The 18,395-nt window shown below is 50.9% G+C and overlaps 1 protein-coding gene across 1 annotated transcript in view; it reads left to right on the top strand.

Annotated features, from left to right (window-relative positions):
* The window catches only part of LOC130871395 (mucin-2-like), a 45,776-nt gene extending 27,612 nt beyond the window's left edge, over positions 1–18,164 (top strand). Inside the window, exons 27-46 of the mRNA XM_057764733.1 lie at positions 45–533; positions 861–896; positions 1,032–1,103; positions 1,383–1,694; positions 1,992–2,262; positions 2,632–3,035; positions 3,105–4,541; positions 4,677–5,339; positions 5,637–5,894; positions 6,720–7,055; positions 9,645–9,861; positions 11,952–12,073; positions 12,389–12,447; positions 13,333–13,487; positions 14,508–14,582; positions 14,789–14,951; positions 16,502–16,663; positions 16,784–16,878; positions 17,802–17,878; positions 18,123–18,164. Of these exons, the coding sequence (XP_057620716.1) occupies positions 45–533; positions 861–896; positions 1,032–1,103; positions 1,383–1,694; positions 1,992–2,262; positions 2,632–3,035; positions 3,105–4,541; positions 4,677–5,339; positions 5,637–5,894; positions 6,720–7,055; positions 9,645–9,861; positions 11,952–12,073; positions 12,389–12,447; positions 13,333–13,487; positions 14,508–14,582; positions 14,789–14,951; positions 16,502–16,663; positions 16,784–16,878; positions 17,802–17,878; positions 18,123–18,164 (5,445 nt within the window). The remainder of the gene's footprint in view (positions 1–44; positions 534–860; positions 897–1,031; positions 1,104–1,382; positions 1,695–1,991; positions 2,263–2,631; positions 3,036–3,104; positions 4,542–4,676; positions 5,340–5,636; positions 5,895–6,719; positions 7,056–9,644; positions 9,862–11,951; positions 12,074–12,388; positions 12,448–13,332; positions 13,488–14,507; positions 14,583–14,788; positions 14,952–16,501; positions 16,664–16,783; positions 16,879–17,801; positions 17,879–18,122) is intronic.
* The last annotated feature ends 231 nt before the right edge of the window (positions 18,165–18,395 follow it).

Genomic DNA, 18,395 nt, shown 5'->3' on the forward strand with positions numbered 1-18,395 from the left:
CCACCACTGAGATCACCACCACTCCTGATGTGACCACCACTGAGATCACCACCACTTCTGATGTCACTACTACTCCTGAGATCATCACCACCACTCCTGAGATCACCACCACTCCTGATGTCACCACCACTCCTGATGTCAGTACAACTCCTGACATCACCACCACTCCTGTCATCACCACCACTGAGATCACCACCACTCCTGACGTCACCACCACTGAGATCACCACCACTTCTGAGATCATCAACACTCCTGACGTCACCACCACTGAGATCACTACCACCCCTGAGATCACCACCACATCTGATGTCACCACAACTCCTGAGATCACCACCACTCCTGACATCACCACCACCGAGATTACCACCACTTCTGAGATCACCACCACATCTGATGTCACCACAACTCCTGAGATCACCACCAGTCCTGATGTCACCACCACTCCTGACATCACCACCACTGAAATCACCACCTCTCGTGATGTCACCACCACTGAGATCACCACCACCACTGAGATCACCACCACTCCTGATGTCACTACTACTCCTGAGATCACCACCACCACTCCAGAGATCTCCACCACTGAGATCACCACCACTCCTGGTGTCACCACCACTGAGATCACTATGACTCCTGAGATCACCACTCCTGACATCACTACCACCACTGAGATCACCACCACTCCTGTCATCACCACCACTGAGATCACCACCACTCCTGATGTCACTACTACTCCTGAGATCACCACCACCACTCCTGACATCACCACCACTGAGATCACCACCACTCCTCTTGTCACCACCACTGAGATCACTACGACTCCTGAGATCACCACTCCTGACATCACTACCACTCCTGAGATCACCACCACGTCTGATGTCACTACAACTCCTGATGTTACTACAACTCCTGACATCACCACCACTCCTGTCATCACCACCACTGAGATCTCCACCACTCCTGATGTCAACACCATTCCTGATATCACCACCACTGAGATCATCACCACTCCTGAGATCACCACTACTGAGATCACCACCACTTCTGATGTCACTACAACTCCTGAGATCACCACCACTCCTGATGTCACCACCACTCCTGATGTCAGTACAACTCCTGACATCACCACCACTCCTGTCATCACCACCACTGAGATCACCACCACTCCTGATGTGACCACCACTGAGATCACCACCACTTCTGATGTCACTACTATTCCTGAGATCACCACCACCACTCCTGAGATCACCACCTCTCCTGATGTCACTACCACTCCTGATGTCACCACCACTCCTGTTGTCACTACAACTCCTGACATCACCACCACTCCTGTCATCACCACCACTGAGATCACCACCACTCCTGACGTCACCACCACTGAGATCACCACCACTTCTGAGATCATCAACACTCCTGACGTCACCACCACTGAGATCACTACCACCCCTGAGATCACCACCACATCTGATGTCACCACAACTCCTGAGATCACCACCACTCCTGACATCACCACCACCGAGATTACCACCACTTCTGAGATCACCACCACATCTGATGTCACCACAACTCCTGAGATCACCACCAGTCCTGATGTCACCACCACTCCTGACATCACCACCACTGAAATCACCACCTCTCGTGATGTCACCACCACTGAGATAACCACCACCACTGAGATCACCACCACTCCTGATGTCACTACTACTCCTGAGATCACCACCACCACTCCAGAGATCTCCACCACTGAGATCACCACCACTCCTGGTGTCACCACCACTGAGATCACTATGACTCCTGAGATCACCACTCCTGACATCACTACCACCACTGAGATTACCACCACTCCTGTCGTCACCACCACTGAGATCACCACCACTCCTGATGTCACCACCACCCCTGAGATCACTACCACCACTCCTGACATCACCACCACTCCTGACATCACTACCCCTGAGATCACCACCACTCCTGAGATCACCACCAGTCCTGAGATCACTACGACCACTGAGATCACCACCACTGAGATCACCACCACTTCTGACGTCACCACCACTGAGATCACTACCACCCCTGAGATCACCACCACATCTGATGTCACCACAACTCCTGAGATCACCACCACTCCTGATGTCACCACCACTCCTGACATCACCACCACTGAAATCACCACCTCTCGTGATGTCACCACCACTGAGATCACCACCACCACTGAGATCACCACCACTCCTGATGTCACTACTACTCCTGAGATCACCACCACCACTCCAGAGATCACCACCACTGAGATCACCACCACTGAGATCACCACCACTCCTGGTGTCACCACCACTGAGATCACTATGACTCCTGAGATCACCACTCCTGACATCACTACCACCACTGAGATCACCACCACTCCTGTCGTCACCACCACTGAGATCACTACCACCCCTGAGATCACCACCACTCCTGACATCACTACCACTGAGATCACCACCACTCCTGAGATCACCACTATCCCTGAGATCACTACGACCACTGAGATCACCACTACTGAGATCACCACCACTCCTGACATCACCACCACTGAGATCACCACCACTCCTGGTGTTACCACCACTGAGATCACTACAATTCCTGAGATCACCACTCCTGACATCACTACCACTCCTGAGATCACCACCACTTCTGATGTCACTACAACTCATGATGTCACTACAACTCCTAACATTACCACCACTCCTGTCATCACCACCACTGAGATCACCACCACTCCTGACGTCACCACCACTGAGATCACCACCACTTCTGAGATCATCAACACTCCTGACGTCACCACCACTGAGATCACTACCACCCCTGAGATCACCACCACATCTGATGTCACCACAACTCCTGAGATCACCACCACTCCTGACATCACCACCACCGAGATTACCACCACTTCTGAGATCACCACCACATCTGATGTCACCACAACTCCTGAGATCACCACCAGTCCTGATGTCACCACCACTCCTGACATCACCACCACTGAAATCACCACCTCTCGTGATGTCACCACCACCACTCCAGAGATCTCCACCACTGAGATCACCACCACTCCTGGTGTCACCACCACTGAGATCACTATGACTCCTGAGATCACCACTCCTGACATCACTACCACCACTGAGATCACCACCACTCCTGTCATCACCACCACTGAGATCACCACCACTCCTGATGTCACTACTACTCCTGAGATCACCACCACCACTCCTGACATCACCACCACTGAGATCACCACCACTCCTCTTGTCACCACCACTGAGATCACTACGACTCCTGAGATCACCACTCCTGACATCACTACCACTCCTGAGATCACCACCACGTCTGATGTCACTACAACTCCTGATGTCACTACAACTCCTGACATCACCACCACTCCTGTCATCACCACCACTGAGATCTCCACCACTCCTGACGTCACCACCATTCCTGATATCACCACCACTGAGATCATCACCACTCCTGAGATCACCACTACTGAGATCACCACCACTTCTGATGTCACTACAACTCCTGAGATCACCACCACTCCTGATGTCACCACCACTCCTGATGTCAGTACAACTCCTGACATCACCACCACTCCTGTCATCACCACCACTGAGATCACCACCACTCCTGATGTGACCACCACTGAGATCACCACCACTTCTGATGTCACTACTACTCCTGAGATCACCACCACCACTCCTGAGATCACCACCTCTCCTGATGTCACTACCACTCCTGATGTCACCACCACTCCTGTTGTCACTACAACTCCTGACATCACCACCACTCCTGTCATCACCACCACTGAGATCACCACCACTCCTGACGTCACCACCACTGAGATCACCACCACTTCTGAGATCATCAACACTCCTGACGTCACCACCACTGAGATCACTACCACCCCTGAGATCACCACCACATCTGATGTCACCACAACTCCTGAGATCACCACCACTCCTGACATCACCACCACCGAGATTACCACCACTTCTGAGATCACCACCACATCTGATGTCACCACAACTCCTGAGATCACCACCAGTCCTGATGTCACCACCACTCCTGACATCACCACCACTGAAATCACCACCTCTCGTGATGTCACCACCACTGAGATCACCACCACCACTGAGATCACCACCACTCCTGATGTCACTACTACTCCTGAGATCACCACCACCACTCCAGAGATCTCCACCACTGAGATCACCACCACTCCTGGTGTCACCACCACTGAGATCACTATGACTCCTGAGATCACCACTCCTGACATCACTACCACCACTGAGATCACCACCACTCCTGTCATCACCACCACTGAGATCACCACCACTCCTGATGTCACTACTACTCCTGAGATCACCACCACCACTCCTGACATCACCACCACTGAGATCACCACCACTCCTCTTGTCACCACCACTGAGATCACTACGACTCCTGAGATCACCACTCCTGACATCACTACCACTCCTGAGATCACCACCACGTCTGATGTCACTACAACTCCTGATGTTACTACAACTCCTGACATCACCACCACTCCTGTCATCACCACCACTGAGATCTCCACCACTCCTGATGTCAACACCATTCCTGATATCACCACCACTGAGATCATCACCACTCCTGAGATCACCACTACTGAGATCACCACCACTTCTGATGTCACTACAACTCCTGAGATCACCACCACTCCTGATGTCACCACCACTCCTGATGTCAGTACAACTCCTGACATCACCACCACTCCTGTCATCACCACCACTGAGATCACCACCACTCCTGATGTGACCACCACTGAGATCACCACCACTTCTGATGTCACTACTATTCCTGAGATCACCACCACCACTCCTGAGATCACCACCTCTCCTGATGTCACTACCACTCCTGATGTCACCACCACTCCTGTTGTCACTACAACTCCTGACATCACCACCACTCCTGTCATCACCACCACTGAGATCACCACCACTCCTGACGTCACCACCACTGAGATCACCACCACTTCTGAGATCATCAACACTCCTGACGTCACCACCACTGAGATCACTACCACCCCTGAGATCACCACCACATCTGATGTCACCACAACTCCTGAGATCACCACCACTCCTGACATCACCACCACCGAGATTACCACCACTTCTGAGATCACCACCACATCTGATGTCACCACAACTCCTGAGATCACCACCAGTCCTGATGTCACCACCACTCCTGACATCACCACCACTGAAATCACCACCTCTCGTGATGTCACCACCACTGAGATAACCACCACCACTGAGATCACCACCACTCCTGATGTCACTACTACTCCTGAGATCACCACCACCACTCCAGAGATCTCCACCACTGAGATCACCACCACTCCTGGTGTCACCACCACTGAGATCACTATGACTCCTGAGATCACCACTCCTGACATCACTACCACCACTGAGATCACCACCACTCCTGTCGTCACCACCACTGAGATCACCACCACTCCTGATGTCACCACCACCCCTGAGATCACTACCACCACTCCTGACATCACCACCACTCCTGACATCACTACCCCTGAGATCACCACCACTCCTGAGATCACCACCAGTCCTGAGATCACTACGACCACTGAGATCACCACCACTGAGATCACCACCACTTCTGACGTCACCACCACTGAGATCACTACCACCCCTGAGATCACCACCACATCTGATGTCACCACAACTCCTGAGATCACCACCACTCCTGATGTCACCACCACTCCTGACATCACCACCACTGAAATCACCACCTCTCGTGATGTCACCACCACTGAGATCACCACCACCACTGAGATCACCACCACTCCTGATGTCACTACTACTCCTGAGATCACCACCACCACTCCAGAGATCACCACCACTGAGATCACCACCACTGAGATCACCACCACTCCTGGTGTCACCACCACTGAGATCACTATGACTCCTGAGATCACCACTCCTGACATCACTACCACCACTGAGATCACCACCACTCCTGTCGTCACCACCACTGAGATCACTACCACCCCTGAGATCACCACCACTCCTGACATCACTACCACTGAGATCACCACCACTCCTGAGATCACCACTATCCCTGAGATCACTACGACCACTGAGATCACCACTACTGAGATCACCACCACTCCTGACATCACCACCACTGAGATCACCACCACTCCTGGTGTTACCACCACTGAGATCACTACAATTCCTGAGATCACCACTCCTGACATCACTACCACTCCTGAGATCACCACCACTTCTGATGTCACTACAACTCATGATGTCACTACAACTCCTAACATTACCACCACTCCTCATGTCACTACAACTCCTGACATCACCACCACTCCTGTCATCACCACCACTGAGATTACCACCACCACTGAGATCACCACCACTCCTGACATCACCACCACTGAGATCACCACTCCTGACATCACCACCACTGAGATCACCACCACTGAGATCATCACCACTCCTGAGATCACCACCACTGAGATCACCACCACTTCTGGGATCACCACCACTTCTGAGATTATTACCACTCCTGATGTTACCACCACTGAGATCACCACCACTCCTGATGTTACCACCACTGAGATCACCACCACTCCTCTTGTTACCACCACTGAGGTCACTACGATTCCTGAGATCACCACTCCTGACATCACTACCACTCCTGAGATCACCACCACTTCTGATGTCACTACAACTCCTGATGTCACTACAACTCCTGAGATCACCACCACTCCTGAGATCACCACCACTCCTGATATCACTACAATTCCTGACATCACCACCACTCCTGATGTCACCACCACTCCTGACATCACCACCACCGAGATCACCACCACTTCTGAGATCACCACCACATCTGATGTCACCACAACTCCTGAGATCACCACCACTCTTGATGTCACCACTACTCCTGAGATCACCACCAGCGCTGAGATTATCACCACTACTGTGACCCCCACCACTACTGTGACCCCCACCACTCCTGTGACCCCCACCACTACTGTGACCCCCACCACTACTCTGACCCCCACCACTACTGTGACCCCCACCACTACTGTGACCCCCACCACTACTGTGACCCCCACCACTACTGTGACCCCCACCACTACTGTGACCCCCACCACTACTGTGACCCCCACCACTACTGTGACCCCCACCACTACTGTGACTCCCACCACTACTGTGACCACCACCACTACTGTGACCCCCACCACTCCTCTCACCACCACTACTACACCTACTACCACCTCCGTTGTCACCACCTCCACGGGTAAGATTTTTTTCTTTCTTTCTCTCCTTTCTTTTTCCAAATTTTTTTACTTTTTGCTTTGAAGTTTTTGATTGTTTTTCTCCATGTTTTTCATACTTCTCTCCCCCACCTTCTTCTCTATAACATCTTTTCTTTTTAGTTCTTTTTCTCTTTTTCTCATCCTTTCTGTTTCCTGTATTTCAATTCTGCCCCTGCAAATGTGCATTTTGTGTATCTTTTTTATAACCCTCACCCTTCTCTCTTTTTTCCATTTCTATTTTCTCCTTTTAATTTGGCACAGTTCTAGTGTTTTGCTATTACTTTTTCAATCTTTATCTCTTCTTTCGTATCTTGTTAACTTTTTTCTTGGCTTCTTCCTGCTTCTATTCTAGTATCCTTCATCTGCTACAGCAGGGCACAGTTTTCCCGTTCATCTTCACACACACTCACACATACACATTCACACATACATAGACACTCACATGCACTCACACACACTCACACCCTTGCACACTCATATTCACACACATACTCTCAAATACTCACACACACATGCATATAGACAGACACACACATCCACAGATACTCACAGAAACTATACACACTCACACACATATAACACAGGCATGCTTGCTTCAATCTTTGCATGTTATTTTTTATCTTTTTCTTGTTTCTCTATTTGTCTCTCTGGGCCATCCCCTTCGTGAAAACGTTCAATGATGTCATTAAATCTCTGTCTTTTTTTTTCCCTCCACGTTTGGTCATTGATACTTCAATATTCAGAGCCAGTTGTTTTCTTTGTTTTTTAAGACCTGTTTGCCACTGGCAATCACATATGTCTTATTTGCTTTCTTATCAATAGTTTGACTTGATTCTATCCCCTCTCACCCTGCAGTAGTGGGTCTGGCGGAGTCGAGTGCTCCCTCTCTTCCTTGTGTTGTGTCTGATTTTGATGTGATGTGCTCCCTTGCACTGTCTCTCCTTGCTGTCTAATCTTGTTCTATTATAATCTATTGTCATTTGTACTTTGTGTGAAGTGTGCAGTTCACAGTGTAAGGTATTCTTTCCAGTGCCCTCAGACAGTGAAAAAGAACCTCCTACATATTCAATAATTTACTAAATAAATGCTCAAATACATGAACTAATGTTGAACATCGTGGCTGGAGCCTGTAATCCATCCACTCAGCAATCCAAAGCCAGAAAAGTGATAATTTGAGGACAGCCAGGGTTACATAGTACAGCCCAGCCTAGTTCTGACAATATATTACAGAGAGAGAGGGGGAGGAGGGAGGAAACGAGAGAGAGAGAGAGAGAGAGAGAGAGAGAGAGAGAGAGAGAGATCCTAAAACTGAGTGAATAAATGGTTTTAGTAGATGGCTTAGTCAGTGAAGCGTCAACTATGGAAGGAGATGGACCTGAGCCCAGATCTCCAGAACCCATGTAAAATCTGAGGAGGCTAGTCTAAGGCAGTCACAGGAGGATCCCTGAGGCTCATTGGCCAGCAAGGCTAGTGAAATCAGGCAGCTCCAGGGACAGTGAGTCATGACCTAAACATAAATGGTGGAGAGCAGTTGGGAAAGACACTCGACACAACATCCGGACTACACACACACACACACACACACACACACACACACACACACACACACGTTGCATTTAATAAATACATACGACAAAATCTGAAGTTGAGCTGCACAGATCCTGGGAGTTATGAGTAGCTGCCGCCTGTCCTGCCATGTCTCTCTGTCGAGCTCTCTGTCTCTGACTAGCAGAAGTTATAAAGAGTCATGACACCCCAGCGCAGCACCCCAGACTTCCTGGGCATGGAGGGGCAAGTTGATGACTATTTTCACCTTTGGTGGACTCAGCACTGGTCCGCGGCCCTGGATTCACCCCATCTCTGTCTCTGTTTCCGATTTAATGCCATTCCTTCCTCTTCTGTGCCTATGAGATGACCTGATGGGAGCTGGACTCAGGGTCAGATCAAGCTCTCTGGGTGCTTGGATAGGACTCTGTCTACACTGCTTCTGTCTGTGAAGCGAGGGCGATGCTGACTGTCCTGTGAACGTAGGGTCTTGTCCGAATGTTCGATTTCACGGGGTCACTGGGTGTAAACCAGACATGGTGGTACATTCCTGGCCTCTAATCCCACGACTCGGGAGGCTGAAGCCTGTTCAAAGCCAGCCTATGCTATATAGTGAGAAACCATCTAGGAAAATTAGGGAGGCAGGGAAAAAGAAGACGATAAAAAAGGAGAGAAGGAGTGAGGGGCAGCAGCGTCTGGAACACATCAAGTTGTGGCATGCTATACCAATGTGTACTAGATCTTGGCTTTGTCTTTTGCAGTGACCTGCCTGAATGGAGGATCCTGGACAGGGAAGGTCTGCCTTTGCCCCAATGGCTTCTCAGGGGATCGCTGTCAGGATCGTGTTCCGATTGTCAGCTGTCAGAATGGAGGGACGTGGGACGGCCTCAAATGTCAGTGTACCAGCCTCTTCCACGGACCCCGGTGTGAGGATGTGGTGGAGAGTATCGAGATAGGTGAGTGAAAATTCAGTCACATGACAAATGTAGACCGGGCTCTCCCTCCCCAGTGCCCAGCATAGAAATCTCCCGCCAGCACCTGTCCTTACCCTACCTCTCATGGCCCATATTTTTTTAAAGATTTATTTATGTGTATGAGCACATGGAAGGCATGTGTGTGTGTGCGCGCACGTATGCATGTGCCACACGTGTGGGCACCCACAGAGGGCAGAAGAAGGAGTTGGACCGCCTAGAACTTGAGTTACAGGAATTATGACTGCCTGGCTGGGCTGCGGGAACTGAATTCCAGTCTCTCACAAAAGTGATACACACTGTTGATCTCAGAACCATCACTCTGGTCACCCCATATTTTACATTTACATGGTGACAAAAAGTGTTAAAAAAATGTAAATAAAAAAAAAGAAAACAAAGGCAGGCAAGATGGCTCTTGCCACCAAGCCTGAAGACAAGAGTTCAAGTCCAGGAACCTACATGGTGGAAGGAGAAACCTGGCTCCCACACACTGTCCTCTGACCTCCATGCATGCGCCCCCTCCACATACAAATTAAAAACTAAATATAACAAGAACAGAAGGAATCAAGGCCTGGAGAGACACCTCAGCTGGTAAAGTACTTGTCACAAGAGCAGGAAGAACTGTTTGGTGCCCAGCACCCAATTAAAAAACTGCTCTTGGCAGTGCATACCCATAATCCCAAATGGGGGAGGGCAGAGAGCAATGGGCCCCTGGAACTCACCGGTCAACCAGCATACCCAAACTGGTGAGTTCCCGCTCCCACGAGAGACCCTGTCTCAAAAAATAAGGTGGAAATCAACAAAGAGAGACACTTGACATTGACCTCTGACCTCCATTGTGCAGGTGCATATGGCTCTCACATCTCCACAGGCACACACACACACACAAACACACACACACACACACCACACACACAGTACACATATAAGAATAAATACATGGGGGCTGGAGAGATGCCTCTGTGGTTAAGAGCACTGGCTGCTCTTGCAAAGGACCCAGGTTCGGTTCCCAGCACCCACATGGCAGCCCACAGTCATCTGTAACTTCAGTTCCAGGGGATCTGATGCCCCCTTCTGACCTGCAGGCACACATGCAGACAGAACACTGTATACATAATAAATAAATAAATCTTTGAAAAACCCAAGCTAATTAACTACACAGTGGTTGCAGAGGGGTGGCCCCCCATTTACCGTGCTGGAGTCATAGTATCTTACTCTGGACTGGAGGGCAGCTTGGTTGGTAAAATGCTTGCTTTGACAGGCGTGAGGGCCTGAGTTCAATCCCTAAGACCTGTGTAGAAAAAAGAGGGGGTGTGGTTGTGCATGCTTGTGACCCCATTTGTGGGGGAGGCAGAGCCGAGCAGACCCCTGGAGCTAGCTGACCAGCTCGTCCTTTTCCCATCCAGTGAGAGACCCTATCCCCCAAAACAAAGACGGTGGCGGTGTAGCGGCAGCTGATGCCGTCTTCTGGCCTCTCCGCACAGCTGCAGGTGCACAGCCGCCCACAGCCAGAATTTGTTTGACTTTCCCACACTGGAAAAGCAATAGCTGCTCTGTGGAAATCCTACTTCAGATCTTGAACATGGTCTTCTCCTGGGCTGGTGACATGTGGAACTACCCTCTCTCTCCCACAGGCAGATGCGTGGACACACAGAAAACTCATCAGACTAGGTGTGATGAATAAAGAAAAGGGAAAAAATGATCACCTGACATTTCACAGCTGGCTGTGTGGTTGAACAGGAGTGTGCTGTAGATTAGATGGATCAAATGCTGTGTGTTGTGTGTGTTATGTGTGTGTGTGTTGCTGTGTTGCTGGTGGAAAACCCAAGCTTTGATCTTACTAAGCAAGCATCCTACCACTGGGTTACATCCCAGATGACTGCCCAGGTTAAATACAACTTTCACTTATGAAATGTACAATATGCGATGGATTTATCTAGCATCAAGTTGCCATCCATAAGCCCTAAGGATACAGTATGCCCCTCCTCCCTGCATCCAGAGTGGGGCTTCCGGGGATCGGGATTTCTTTGGTGAGGGTCCCTCTCAATGGTCGGTGCTTCTGTCTGTCCTCTTAGAGCCCACAGTCTCTGCCACCGTGGAAGTGACTGTCAGAGTGACCAGCCAAAACTTCAGCGAAGAGCTAAATGACCGGGAATCCGAGGAATTCAAGAAGTTCAATGAGACATTCTCAGAACAGGTAACCCCGGGAGACCACACAGCCCCATCCCACCCACCCCCACCACCCAGAGGAATCTGGAGGGAGGGGTTAAGATGGCAACTGAGTTGTTAAATGTGTGTGCTTCTCAGCTAGCCAGGGCAGGTGGGGGATGGGAAGCAAGACTTGCCTGGGAGCAGCAAGAGGGTTCAGAATGGGCCTGGTATCTGGCGAGGGACTCTCTATTTGATCTCCTGGTTGCTAGCAGTTGGGGTGAGGACTGGGGAGTACTGCTATCCCACAGAAAGTCCCCAAGGTGGGACTTCCAGGATGACACATTGGTCCCTTGCCTTTCAGATGGCGATAATTTATGCTGGAATTCCTGAGTATGACGGGGTTGACATCAAAGGGCTGAGGTGAGTACCCGGGTCTGGCAAGAAGAAGGTCTTTTGCGTGGGAACAACAGTCATGATTGCAGAGGCCAATTGGGGGGCTCTACCTGTGTTAGCCCACAGTGGGTGCTGAGCAGGACCACCTGCGGTTGTGGCTCGAACAACAGAAATCTCTACTACGCTCACTGCTCTGGTGGTGGGAAGTCTGAGACCAAGGGTGGTGTCTTTCCCCTGGGTCCTTGGGTGACTTTTTCTGGGTGCAAGTCTCAGCTATCTCTCCGTCACACATACGTGTGTGTGTGTGTGTGCATGCTCAGAGACACACATGTGCCTCCATCTCTGTGTGTGTATAGGTACATGTGTGTGAATAGATGTGGAAGCCGGAGGCCCACATCGGGTGTCTCCCTCAATCTCTCTCTCCACCCTATTTTTAGTAACCAGGTCTCTCATTTAGCCAGGGGCTCATCAATTCTGCTAGGCTCACAGGAGATCAAGCGATCCACCAGTCTCTGCTCTCCCTGGTGCGGATGTATGTCATGACAGCCAACTTTTACCTGAGCGCCTGAATTCTGTGTTTATCCATCAGAGACTTCATTAACTAGCTGAGGTTTCTCTCCAGTGCTCCCTGATACATGTATGTGTATGTGTGTCTGTCTGTCTGTCTGTTTCTCTCAGTGTGTCTGTCTCTCTCATCTCCCTCTCTCCCTCTGTCTCTGTCTTTCCTGATAAAAATCTTTTTCTGTACTCAAGGGTAGCTTGAGTTCACTACATAGCCCAGGTTAGCCCTGAGCTCTCAACCCTCTTGCCTGGAATTCCTCCCAGGAGTATAGAGGAGGCAAAGGATGTCAAAGGTGAGTAGCAGGGGTGGCCTAGGAGGGATGCTCACGGGTACCACCCCTATCTCCCCAGGAACGGCAGTATCATTGTGGATTATGATGTCATCCTGAAGGCCCAGTACACCCCAGAATATGAAGACGTGTTTCAGGTCATCAAAAGTGATGTGCAGAAAAAAATCATAAATGCAACCCAGGTTCAAGTAAGCGGTGCTAATAATACTTGTACAGGTAAGACCCTCCTGGAGGGAAGGGCTCTCAGAGGGTGGCCCCTTAATTCCCCTGACTTTTGACCCTGGGGCAAGTGATGTTTAGGGAAGGAAGACAAGCGGAGGTTGTGGGTCACTGGGATCTGTGTCCAGCTTGTCACTCCCGTCACACTGGGAGAAAGCCTTGGGTGGGAGGGCACAGAGCAGTGCAGAGATGGAGAATCCCTGCAGAGCGTCAACAGCAAGGGGACTTGGGACAGATGGGCAACACGTGACTGGCTGCACAGTGAGCTGTGTGGGGGATCCTGGCAGAGGGGCTGTGGACCCTCTGAGACCCTCTGAGCCACAGGACCCTATGAGTGGGGCCTATCAGAGAGCTGAAAACCTGGCAACCCCCAACCCCACCCCCACCCCTGCAATTTCCAGCTTCCACGCCCACTAGTTAAAGGGCTGTTGTCAAACCTGTCAGAAACAAGTCCAAAGCGGAAAGATTTTTTTGGTTTCCTGACTTGTGGGGATACAGCCTCCCCTGGATGGGCAGGCAGCACTATGGTAGCAGATCAGACGCCTGCTGCCTGCTGTTCCTCATGAAGTCCTGGCCTGGCCTATGTGGTGGCATATGTCTTTAAACACACCCATAGGGCCTCAGGCAGGCAGATCTCTGTGAGTTAGAGGGTAACCCAATCATATATTGAATTCCAGGGTTATTCACACAGTGAGACCCTGTCTTAAAAACAAAACAAAACAAAAAAGCCCTCAACGCAGAAGGCTCTGGTGAAAGCAGAGTAGTCTACAGCCTTCTAGCCTGGCTCCTACTTTGACCCAGGGAAGCCTGGTGCCTGAAAGTTTCCACAACCTCTCCCAGACAGTGCCGTCACCCAAGTGTCCAAACACAGGAGCCTAAGGAGAACACTTCACACTGCACTGTCTCGTTCCTTCCCCTCTCCTTCCCCTCTCCTTCCCCTCTCCTTCCCCTCTCCTTCCCCTCTCCCACACAGAAGCCTCTGTGATAACGGGCGGGCGGTATGTGTTTCCTCCACAGGGTTTTTGCTGTGTTTCAATGCAAAAGACACCCAAGTACAAAGCATTACCATTTCAGATGTCATCACTCCTGAAGGTAAGCAATGTGAGAGATTCAGGAAAAGGCCAGAACGGTAGAGGAGGGCAGGGAGGAGCAGGGCAGGGAGGAGCCGGGCAGGGAGGAGAGGGACAGGGAGGAGCGGGGCAGGGAGGAGCCCGGCAGGGAGGAGCGGGACAGGGAGGAGCCTGGCAGGGAGGAGCGGGGCCTCTTGATTCTTAGCTGTTTTTCCACATCCCCCTCAGAGGAATGCTGGGAGCAGGCTGGGGAAGAGTATAAGCAGTATGTCTTAGCGGAACAAAAGGACGAAAAGTGGCACTGTATCACGGCCTGCTCAACAGGGTACACATCCTCCCTGGACTGCCACTATGGCAAGTGCCAGCTGCAGCGGAGTGGCCCCCAGTGTCTGTGAGTACCGCACTTTGCCCGTGGGGTGGCTCCTCTCCTGGAGGCCAAGGTCATGAAATTATTATATATAACACGCTGCACCTCTTGAGAGTATACGGTTGTGAAAGAATCAGGTTGCAGGGTTAAAGGGACATGCATGGCCAAGTCCAGAGTCACGAAAGTGGGTCAGGAGAAGCTTCAAGACAGAATGAGCCGTGGACGTTCCAGCTTCAGGGTCCCAGTCTAGCAGAGAACACAGGGCTTCCTTTCCAGAGAAGGAACGTGCACCACATCCCGAGAGGTGTCTCAGTGGGTTAAAGGGCTTGCCGCTAAGCCTGATGAGCTGAGTTCAGTCCCTGGGATCCACATGGTAAAAGGAAAGAACCAACATTTGTAAGTTGCTCTCTGACCTCCACAGTACACACACACACACACACAAATACACACAGAGTAAATAAATGTAATTTTATAATTTTTAAAAATGTCTCCTGCTATTGAAATAGATAAAGAAGGCTGTATGTGTCTCCATGGGACAGGGAGCTGGTACAGCCTACTCATAGCATAGGAAAACCAAGAAGGGCATTGCAAACTGAACCCTGAGTGAGGTGGCGCATGTCTGTGATACCAGCACTTGGGAAGCAGAGGCTCCAGGAAGACCATGAGTTCAAAGTCAGTCTGGCTACCCTGAGAGGCTCTGTCTCAAAGAGGGGACTAGGAAGGGTTAGGAAGATGGCTCAGCTGGTAAAGTGCTTGCTATGCAAGCATGAGGACCTGAGTTCGGATCCCCAGCGCCCGTGTAAAAGCCAGGCATAGGCTAGAGAGATGTCTCGGAAATCATGGGTGCTTGCTGTTCTTGAGGAGGACTTGGCTCCCACCTTGGCTCACAACTGTTAACTCCAGGTCTGGGGAATAAGGTGCCCTCTTCTGGTTTCTGTGGGTACTGCATGCACGCGGTACACAAGCTACAAACCAGTCTATTAATTACATTTTGCGGTTGCGATAAAACACTATGATCAAAAGCAATTATGGAAGAGTGTTTATTTTGGTTTATGGTTCTGGAGGGGGGGAATCTCGAATGGTGAGAGACCATAGTCCCCCAAGGCCAGCTTTGAGAAGCTCCACTTTTTTTTTTTTTTTTTTTTTTTTTGGTTTTTCGAGACAGGGTTTCTCTGTGGTTTTGGAGCCTGTCCTGGAACTAGCTCTGTAGACCAGGCTGGTCTCGAACTCACAGAGATCCGTCTGCCTCTGCCTCCCAAGTGCTGGGATTAAAGGCGTGCGCCACCACCGCCCGGCGAGGCTCCACTTCTTAAAAGTCCCATACCCTCCCCAAACAGCAGCACCAAATGCGGCCAAATGTTCCAACACTGTGGGGGCCACTTTTCACTCAACCACTACAACCACGTAAAGACTTGGCCTCCAAAATCCAGGTAGACAGGGCCCGAGGCTGGCCTCTGTCCCCACAGGCGCCAAGGTTCATCTCCTCAGAGCTCTCTTCAAACGTACACCTCTCCTTGGGTACCCACGAGGCCAGAGCATGACTGACTTTCCTCTCTGCCCTCCTCCCACCTCAGCTGCCTGACCACAGACACTCACTGGTACAGCGGAGAGACTTGCGACTGGGGCATCCAGAAAAGCCTGGTCTACGGGCTCGTGGGAGCCGGGGTGGCCGTGCTGCTGCTGGTCCTCGTTATCCTGGCCGTGTTCTCCTTCCGCTACAGAAGAGAGGCGCAAAGGTAAGCGGCTGGCGCCCCCTTCCTTCGCCATCCAAATCCTCCGGGATGTAGCTCATCCCAGCCGGCCGCTGTCTCTACTCCGTGGCCTTAACTGGGTCCCCTGGGGTTTTCCACCAACAGGCAAAGTTCCAGAGTGACTCAGATGCAAAAGTGGAATGAAGAGGAAGGCAGAACTCCTGGCGCCTTCAACAACATGGGTTTTGACCACAACGAAGGTACTGGCAATCTCTGCGGAGCTCAGACTCAGATAGGGTGGGAGACGTAGGAGCCCCGAGAAAGGTACCCGGATCATTTGCCATCCCTGAACACTCGGTGCCGCCTTCAAAAGCTCGCCTAGAGCCTGGGTGAGATACAACATGGGTATTGTAGCAACACCCTAGGGGAAGCACAGAGCCAGTCGATGCTATACATTTCTCTAGAACATAAAACTATGCCTATGGGGACATAGAGGAGAGACCAGGGGCAATCTGCCCATCACCAAGAGACTTACCACTGAGCAAAGAGGTTAGCAGTGTAGTTTGTTAAATGAAAACATTATAATTTCCAGAAATGGGACTGGGGATGTGAGTCAGGGGGTGAAGGGCTTGCTTAGGGTGTAGGAAGTCCTGGTTTTGATCTCTGGTACCACATAAATCACATGTGGTCACGTGCCTGTGTTACCCCAGCACAGAAGAGGGTCATCCTTGACTACATTATGAAGTTGAGGCCAGCCTGAGACACGTGACATCCTGTCTCAGAAAGCAAACAATGATGGGCCTGGTAGTGGAGACCTTTAATTCTGGCACTCGGGAGGCCGAAGGAAGTGGACCTGAGAATCAAACCCAGTCTTGTCTACATCATTCTTGAGACACAGCCTCTCCCTATATTCCATCGTACCCTCAAACTTGTCATCCTCCTGCCTCTGCCTCTTGAGTGCTGTGATTACAGGCACGCACCCACACACACACACCTGACTGTAGCTTTAAAGTGATTAATTCAGGGAGCTATTGGGGAGCAACTGATTCAAGCAGTCTACCGCATCCCCGTTGGTTTTTGTTTCCTGGGTATGGGACGAACACCCTCCCCATCATTGGGGCTCAAGGAACTGATGATTGCTTGTCTTTCTAACCCCATCTCCTTGGGCTTCCTCCTCCCTTAGAACGAGAAGACTACATCAACTTGGGCTCTGTGTACAGCAACTTTGATGTCTTACGCAATATAAACCCTGACGAAAAGGTAAGAATAACCCGGATGAACCACCCACCTCCGGTGCCCTAAGCCCTCCATCATCCCTTCTACCTGGTAGGACCCCCACCCCTAACCCTGGTAGGACCCCAACCCCTAGCCCTGGTAGGACCCCCACCCCTAACCCTGATTTTGGGTCTGAATAGTTGCAGGGTTGTGGACCCAAGTCTTAAGTGTTTCCAAAACCAGATTTCTCCTGTGCTTGGCCCTCACCCACTTCTGTTCCTCTTTTCAGATCCAGATCCAGAGGCCCCAGGTAGTCATGACATCACTGTAAACACGTACAGAAGCGGTTTCGCCTGGAACCACGGAGCTGAGGACTGAGGAGAGCCCCACTGGGTCAAGCATGTTGGAACACGTCCTCCACTGAGAACTCCCCACGGGGACTTGTTGGGAAAGAGACCCTGTAGTTAGAAAGAGCGGACACCGGAGAGACCGCAGTGCTGGAAGCTCCAACAGTGTGGAAACTACAGCGGAACTACAGCCGGCGAGTCAGGACCGCAGGCCG

Source organism: Chionomys nivalis, chromosome 3 (assembly GCF_950005125.1).
Source record: "Chionomys nivalis chromosome 3, mChiNiv1.1, whole genome shotgun sequence".
Lineage (NCBI taxonomy): Eukaryota > Metazoa > Chordata > Mammalia > Rodentia > Cricetidae > Chionomys > Chionomys nivalis.